General features: G+C 37.0%; 1 protein-coding gene across 1 annotated transcript; it reads left to right on the plus strand.

Moving 5' to 3' along the window:
• Positions 1–6986: 6986 nt before the first annotated feature.
• EPUS_06486 (uncharacterized protein) lies at positions 6987–7972 on the plus strand (the record flags this gene model as incomplete). The annotated part of the gene is made up of 3 exons (XM_007787311.1): positions 6987–7047; positions 7135–7353; positions 7545–7972. The coding sequence occupies 3 exons, from the start codon at positions 6987–6989 to the stop codon at positions 7970–7972; spliced, it is 708 nt and encodes a 235-aa protein (XP_007785501.1).
• Positions 7973–8835: the final 863 nt, after the last annotated feature.

Here is an 8835-nt window from a genome sequence, read left to right on the forward strand (position 1 = left end):
TACTTATATAGCTTTTTATCTATTTTTTTAGTAAGTAAAAAAAGGTAATAAGGGGCTTAGCTTGTCTGCTTTTACTGCCTTAACCTTATTAATAGATGTAGCTTGCTATAATTTTAATCACGCTATAAAGGTCTATTACTAGTATATAATAAGTTAAGTTAGTTATAAATATCTCTATATAAAGGTGTATTAAGAAAGTAAACGTTTTGACCTTAAACGCCTATATAGTAATAGCTTTATAGGCTTTTATAATAGCTTAAAGGTAGCGTCTTTAAATAGCTTATAATTTATTTTTAATGCCTTTTCTATGCCTTATTATACTCTCTAGAGCGTACTAGGCACTATAGCTATAGAGTAGCACTAGTTAAGTAGCTAACATGTATACCTAGAGCCTTAAGAAAATAGAGGAGCCTTAGGTAGAGCTAAATAGTGTTTTTAAGGCGCTTAGGTAATAAACTACTTATGTTTCAACTATACAAAGATAAGGTTTCTATTATAACGCCGGGTTAAGCTAGACTCTAAGCACTCTGACATTTAACTTAGGGTCAAGGCTTGCATTTATAGAGGGTAGTAATAGTTTAGCTAATATATTAAATCTCTTAAGTATATAAGAAAAGTAAATTAAGTCATATTTAGATGAATTAAAGAAGGACTTATAACAGGTTGCCTATAACTTATATATAAGGTATATATATTTAAGGTTTCTATAGTTCTGCTTTATACTTAGACTATATATAAAGATATTAATATTATTAATAAAGTCTGTAGCACTTATATAAAGTGATATGTTCTTATACATGTTAAGGAGATTAGTATTATAAAATAAATAAAGAATTAAAGAAATACAAAAGCCTTATAAGATGCCTATAGATATTCTGCTACTTTCTAGCGTAAATTAGCTAAGGCAGACCTTAGTTTTCTTATCTTAAAAGAAGTCCTTAACCTAGTTAGTAATCTTTAAGGGAATCTGTCTCTTTTAAAGATTATAAATAAGTCTTTTATAAGAAATATAGTCAAAGTTTAGCCCCTTATATAATATAGATTTTATTAGTAATTAATTAAAGGGCTATTTTAGTAAATCTTATTTGCCTTACTCTTATTTAAGTGTCTAAGAGAAGAGAGTGCTTTTTAGCTACAAATTAGATATGTTCTGTAATTACTACTTCTAACGCCTTACCTAATATATTAAGGAGAATAATAAGGCAATAAGCTTTCGGATTAAAGTAATCAGGTTTCCTAGGTTTACAGATAATAACTATAGTAGTATATTTAAAGGCTAAGGAATAGACTCCTAAATAATAGTATATACTAAATAGGCAAGTAAGTAGCTCTAGTTACTTATTAGTAATTATATAAATGACTTAATTAGGAATATTATTAAGCTCTAGGATATTATTCTTTTTAGATTTTAGAACAGCTTATATAATCTCTAATTATGTTAGTTTAAGTAGAATATTTATAGGTTCTAAATAGATAAAGCTTTAGATGTCAAAAAGATCCACTTAAGGAGGCGAGAAGAAGTAGTAGTTACAGAGTAATTTAGCTTTCGCCTTAGGTTCTAAGGCAGTTGCTCTGTTCCTATAGAGAGTAAGGAATAAGACTTATATAAAGATCTCTTAAGATTGTTATCTCGCCTACTTAGCAGTCCGCTATAGCTTTTCTTATAATTTGCCTACTTCTTATATACGTTATTTAAATTCTATATATTTAGCTTTAACTATTATATTACTCTTTTTATTATAGGCTTTAGTAAACGCCTCTTAGGCTTATTCTGTACAGGTAACATTATAATAATAGTATAATTTTTAGAAGAACTTAATAGCCTTTAAGCACTTTATAATCTAGTATAATTTTAAGAATAAGCTAAGACGTAACTATAAAGTAGACTTATTAATTACTTATTTTATTAAGTTTATTAGTGTATTAGTATACTTATTAATCTCTTCTTTATTATAAAGAGGAAGAGAATAAAAAGAGACTAATATTCTATTTAATAAGTCTAAGAACTTTTTTTAATCTATCTCCTTTTATACTCTTTACTTATAAATAAAATATAATTTAGGGGCAATTTACTATTCTTATTTTATTAAGACTAGAAGGTAATCTAATCCTTATTCTAGTTTAGATATAATTTTATAACTTATTAATTAATTTAGTAGGGAGTCTATAAGAAAGATAAGATTAATAGTAGTTCTTTAAGCAGATTATCCTAAGTAAATATCTCTAGTAATAGTTTTAAAGAGGAGCGCAAGCGAGACGCTTATATTACGTGTGTGACTTAGTAGTATATTAAAAAGGAGATGTTAATACAGATAAGAAGGACCATACCAGAATAGGTAATATAGATTAAAGTCACCTAGAAGGATATACTCTCCTGGCATGTTAAGGGCCTAGGTGTTACACAAAAGGCCGTGCAACAGGGTATAGGGGTGCTATAGAGATAGTGGAGAGTCACGAAGAAGCTATGGAGGGCAACTATATGACTGATGTCGAATAGTATGGTGATAAATGACTATCTAAGTGCTATGAAGGCGAGGATAGAGGTATAACGCGCAGGGCGCCAAGCCTGCCCTAGCCCTCAGCCCTAAGACCGGATGCGGCATAGCACTGGTAGAGCATTTAGTGCGCAGCCAATGCTTGGCTAATGCCATGCCCTGCCCTAACGCCTCTCTAGGCTATAGGGCATTTTGTGCTATAACACTAGGGGAGCGTATTAAGCGTGCTGTGGTTCTTAATGTTACTATAATAAGTAGAAGGAAGGTTATAATAGTTATAAATATTAATTGTATATGAGTCACTTACGATTCACAAGGTAACTATAACTAGATCATCTAAGTAAAAAAGTTCTATTTAGAAATCTATTAAGATCCTCTTGTTTACATAGTAGTATACTCTTAATTCCTTAGCTCTTAGATTAATTAGATAGAATCTGCTATTAGTTAGGTTATAGATAATATTATTAACAGGATTATACTATAGTTTCTAGATTACTACCACGTTATATATATTAATTCCCGGGTTTTAGAGGAAAGAGGCAAGAACTTTTAGTCTAGATTTATTAATATTATATTAAAGGACTCAGAAAGTATATATTATTAGAAGGGTTAAGAGTAAGTAACTTTAATATCAGGGTTCTTTATGTTTACTTTAGAAAACGCTTGTAATTTATAGGCAGGTATTATATTAATAGCCTATAATATGCTAAGGGGTATAGTACCTAAGGTCTATAGTTAGCTAAAAGGAGTCAAGGTCTTAATCAGAAAGATAAAGAAGTAAATTGCCTTAAAGTTAATATTAATAGTGGCCGCTTTAGCTAGGTGGCCTACAAGACAGGCTATCTTTCTCTTTTTGTCTCCTTCTATAAGAGTCTATTCTGTAAGTGATCCTAAATTAAGAGGGCAGCTATAATTAGATGTTTGAGAGCTAGGGATAGATAAGAAGATAAAGAGAGGAGGGGAAGGAAAGGAGAAAGAGGGAGAAGAGTAAAAGAGCGGTTTCTAGCTCCTTATAATAGTAGCATGTTTTGTGTCTTTAATCCGAGCTAGGCAGGTGAATAACTACGCTTTATGATTTCTATTAAAGCATATAATATAGTGCCTGCGAATAACTTATAAGTTAAATAAAGAAGTATAGTCTTATATTTTATAGCCTAGTTTGTAGTATCTATATTTTACCTTATTCTTATATAAGATGCTAGTATAACTATTATATTTTTAATAGTTATAGTATTAAATAATATAGTTTTTCTTATTAAATAACTTTATAATTTTAATCTTATATTACAGGATAATCCCTTTAGAAATTATATAGTTTATATATAAGAAGTATATAACCTTAATAATTAAAGAAGAGAAAGCCTTAAATTAATTAAGCCTCTTAAGCTAAGAGGCTCTTTTAATTAGGAGGCTAGGATAGAGCTTTTTATTCTTAGCCTTAATATTCCTAGCTAGAAGATTAAGGTTATATCCTTCTTTTCTAGTAATATTAATACTATAAATAAGTATAGTAAAGGGTTAGATATAAATCTTAGCTAATAAGTAGATCTTATTAGTCTAATTAAGATTTAATTATAGATATGTCTTAGCTAAGGCGTCTTTAGCCTAAAGTATAAGGTTATTACTTAGTAGCTTTTTAACTATAATTATATTAGGAGTATTAGTAAAGTTGTTTCCTTTTATTTATAGCCTTTTTATAATCTATTTAGAGGAAAAGAGTTTAAGTAAGTAAGCATCTTTTAAGGAGACCTTGACTAGAATTTGGTTATCAGTATAAGAAGGTTCTAATTAAGCAGGCACACAAGAGATGACAGTGCCTACGAGACTGGTACAGATTGCTTGTACATAGCTCGCAGGACCAGGGATAACTTTCTGATTAATGCCTAAGATGAGGGCTTTAATTTTCTCTAGTCTAGTCTCGACTAGAGATAGATTATGTAAGGCTATACAAAGGTACGTGCAGACAGCTAGGAGAAAAGGGGTAAGAAGAGAGAGTAATAGATTGTCAGGTAGCAGAGAGAGGAGGAAGGGCAAAGATTCGAGTTTTTCGATTATGCTGAGAAGGCTGGCTCTTTGCGTTCTGTCATTAGAGAGAGCGGGAAGGGAGTGGAGAGGTATTACGGGATATCTCCGTAATGGGGGTATGGTGCTGCTATAGAAGCAACAGAGGGTATCACCTGGTCACTAGAGCTCTGATATAGCTGTTATGATCGTGGTGAAGGAGTGGTTGAGGCTATCTAACAGCTATGGAGGGGTAGAAGGATAAGGCGCAGGGCGCCAAGGCGCGCGAAGCCCTGCCCTAATACCCCTTCGGGGCATTTAGCCAGGTTACTACGTAACACTATTAATAGTCACTTCTTATATACAGAATAAAATTATATAGGCAGTTTGCTTGTGAAGAGGGTACGATTTAGGTAAGCAGTAAGTTAGACATAATAAGTATAAATATATATATAAGGATTAATACTAATTATTTGTCTATAAGAAAGATAAGATTAGAATATTCAACTCACTTACGTTCTATAATTAAGTATAATACGACTATACCTTGCCACAGGAGTAGCAGCTCGCTCAGTAATCTCAATTAGGCCTTTACTCACCGTTGATGTCTATAGCTGTTCTGCACCGGGCTCATAACCTGTTGATCGGGTATACGGATAAGGAACAGCTATTGACACTATCAACGGTCACAACTTGCATGCAGAGTGAGATCACAGTGCATCTGCACACCAAGTGCAGATCCTGCTAGCGCATGGATCATGTGGTATATTCTGTGCCACCAGCACATGAAATCCTGCACTATACCTGATTAGGAATAACCTGACCGGGCAATATTTGGCTGTACGTGTACAGCCAAATAGTGTAGACTATAGTCTGCTGATCGGCATGCATTCTCAACAATTTAGATATTATGTTATTAGAGTGTGATTCTAATTCAGAAAAGTCAGGATACATTGCTAACTCTTATCTAGTAGTGCTTTGTAAGCAGATGCCTTGGCTGTACGAACCAGAGCGTAAATTCATGTAAGATAATGCCTGAATCCATACTGCAAAGAAGATTATCAATTAGCTTCAAGAGGAGGGCATAGAATTAATGGAATAGCCAGCTTATAGTCCTGATCTCAACCCAATTGAACACCTCTAGGCGCAACTTAAGCAATGGATCAATGATCACCCATTGCTAACTCTTATCTAGTAGTGCTTTGTAAGCAGATGCCTTGGCTGTACGAACCAGAGCGTAAATTCATGTAAGATAATGCCTGAATCCATACTGCAAAGAAGATTATCAATTAGCTTCAAGAGGAGGGCATAGAATTAATGGAATAGCCAGCTTATAGTCCTGATCTCAACCCAATTGAACACCTCTAGGCGCAACTTAAGCAATGGATCAATGATCACCACCTAGAGCTAATTAATATAGGCAAATCAGAGGAGGATTATCAACGTCTGTTTAGAGCAATTTATGAGGGTTGGGATGCCATAGGAGAAGAAGCTGTGGCCAATCTCATCAAGAGCATGGATAGTCGAGTGAATGCGGTCATTACGGCCAAAGAATAGTACACCAGATTCTGAATATCGACTACCTATTTAGGAAATTAGCCTAGCCTTAATCTCTGGATGTTTCTGAACATTTTGAGCTGTTTTTCATCAGAATCCATCAAGTTGGTAACTTACTATAGTAATTTGTATGAAGATGGTCCTAAATGTTGGTGGGGTACGAAAGTGGGGTTGGTCAGATACTTTTGTCCTAGTACTATACTATACCAATATATTGAACCAAAATGACCACAGCTCTGGCAGGACCGCAAACCAGCTTGTGTCTGACACAATCACCACTTACGGGCAGACTCAAAGATACATACGTAGTAGTAGTAATTTCTCTTATCTGGTCGCTTGCAGTGTCGATCTCGATCAACTCATCTCTCACATCGATCCCAGAACTTTGGTGGTTGTCATGCAGCATCCTCAGCTTTCTGATTGGTCAGCAGTCTCCGAACAGGGAGCCAATTAGGGAAACCACAAACAGCTCCGGATTGAACTGCCTATTAGGCGGTGTGTCTCAGATTGTCAGCGGAAGACGGAGTTCTCCGACCACCGCAACTGTTCGCCACGCGCTATCACTCAGAAACGCATACACTCCCAAACGCTGCAGTTAGCATTGCAACGCTGATTGGGGGGGTGGTTGGGGGGGGGATGGTGGGGGGCCACGTCTATGCGTATATATAGCGGTCATCCTCGTCCTCAGGAGTTGAGGTAGCAAGTCAATCAGTCCATTCCATCTACTTTCTCTTGCTTACTAATCTAATCTGCACTGCTTCATGGCATACTTCTAACACAGATGATATAGAATGTGGCACCGGGTTTTTGTTAGGGGCCTTATAAGATGTCCTTGTGATGTCGATTGTTCAAGCTCCAGATTTATAACAAGTGCTCCTTTTTATTTCGTTGATAATCAACGCTAGCTTATCCAAGCTCTGTCTTATCGCACCCATGGGTGCACCTGAATACCGTGTATTCCAGCTACCCAAACAGCTGCCGCTTGCTCTCATCCGTAAGTTCGCAGTGCTAAACGTTGAGGCTATACGGGCAATTCAAAGTCGCATGTTACTGTGTGCACCACAATTTCTAAGAACTTCAGAGTCATGGGAGGCTGAACTTCAAGATCCTCATCATTGTTACTTGGTCCTTGTCGCTCCAAATTTCGACACTGGCGCAATCTCTCTTGAGGAAGGACAATGGGTTGGGGTGGTCTTTTGCCAGGGACCTCTTTCCCCTCAAGCGTACAACATTTTCGATTCTGAGAATTTATTGGCTGGGATGACCGGTCGCCAGACACATTGGATCGGCAGTGTTAGAAGTATGCCATGAAGCAGTGCAGATTAGATTAGTAAGCAAGAGAAAGTAGATGGAATGGATTGATTGACTTGCTATCTCAACTCCTGAGGAGTAGGATGACCGCTATATATACGCATAGAAGAGGCAAGCTATAGAATCACCTAGAAGGAGATCATAAATCAGCGTTGCAATGCTAACTGCAGCATTTGTGAGTGTATGCGTTTCTGAGTGATAGCGCGTGGCGAACAGTTGCGGTGGTCGGAGAACTCCGTCTTCCGCTGACAGGCAGAAGGCTCTATTTGAAGGAATCCCACCCCTCTGCGCGGGCGTTTCTCCTGCTGAATCAGACTTCGATAGACCTTGTCAAGCGAGAGACCTCAGCAGTCCTGATTCCGAACAGGCATGATGAACTCACAACCACGTTGCATGCCCGAATCCAATTCGGGGCCTTCTACGGCACCCCTGCACATGAGAATCATACAAGCAGCGGAGCGCGCCCCATCATGGAGGTACCACTCTCACAAATCCTGTATCATAGCGGATACCTGCAGGATGTTCCTGAAGGTTTCCTAGAGAAGGATGATTTTTTTAAGCCTGTCGGGACTCTGTTTGAGTACGTCCACGAGTTTACTGCGAAATAAAGGGGGTTTGCAGTACGTTTTTAGTGGCAGAAAGTTGCACTACACCCTCAATTCAGTCAACACAGCACATCTCAACGACAACACATCCTAAAACGGAACGTATCGTCAGACGCAGCACCTAGGGCAGAGTGCTGGAGCACGTCTAAATCATTATTTGTCAAACAATCACCAGATTCAGTTTGAGCTCTTTCGGGTCCTTTCTTAGCTACAATTAGTGCAAAGTGACAGAACTTGGTGTGAACAGCTTTGGGATCGGGAGCTAAAATGACGTGCTGCTTGACTAGCGCTAGGAGACCGCTGCCCAAACTTGAAACTTAGGTGAACTTGGCGAATTTATATTTCTGTTACAAGTATCCCCTCCGTACCTGATGTGCCAATTAGCGTAAAATGCCTAAATTAAGCTTTTTTAAGCCGCATTTGATCTACGCAGCGTTCCGCAGCTGGCTTCGCTTTTCAATTTCTTATAACTAATTATGCTACGACCACGACGAGTTACTCAAATTCCTTTGAGATATAGGTCAAACTCACCTCCCCGATCTGAACAAGCTCATAACCAGCCAAAACGACGAAGAATTGACCCTGTGGCGATCGATCGAAATGATGTTGATCAGGCCTTGGCAGTGATCAAAGCTGCGTCAGAATGTACGAATGAACTGCCTACATTATTACCAACAGAACTGCCTCAATTTGAGGCTAATTACGTTTAAAATTGAGCAGGATCCTCTTAATACTTTGATCTATCAGAATTAGGCTTTTTTGAGCTCTTTTTTAGCCCAATTGTAGTGGAAATCATCTCCGAAGAAACGAACTCTTACGCCGAATCCCATCTTCACGACCCTCTTTTTACCCTTTCAGAAAACTGC

Source organism: Endocarpon pusillum (genome assembly GCF_000464535.1).
Source record: "Endocarpon pusillum Z07020 unplaced genomic scaffold C658955, whole genome shotgun sequence".
Taxonomy (NCBI): Eukaryota; Fungi; Ascomycota; class Eurotiomycetes; order Verrucariales; family Verrucariaceae; genus Endocarpon; species Endocarpon pusillum.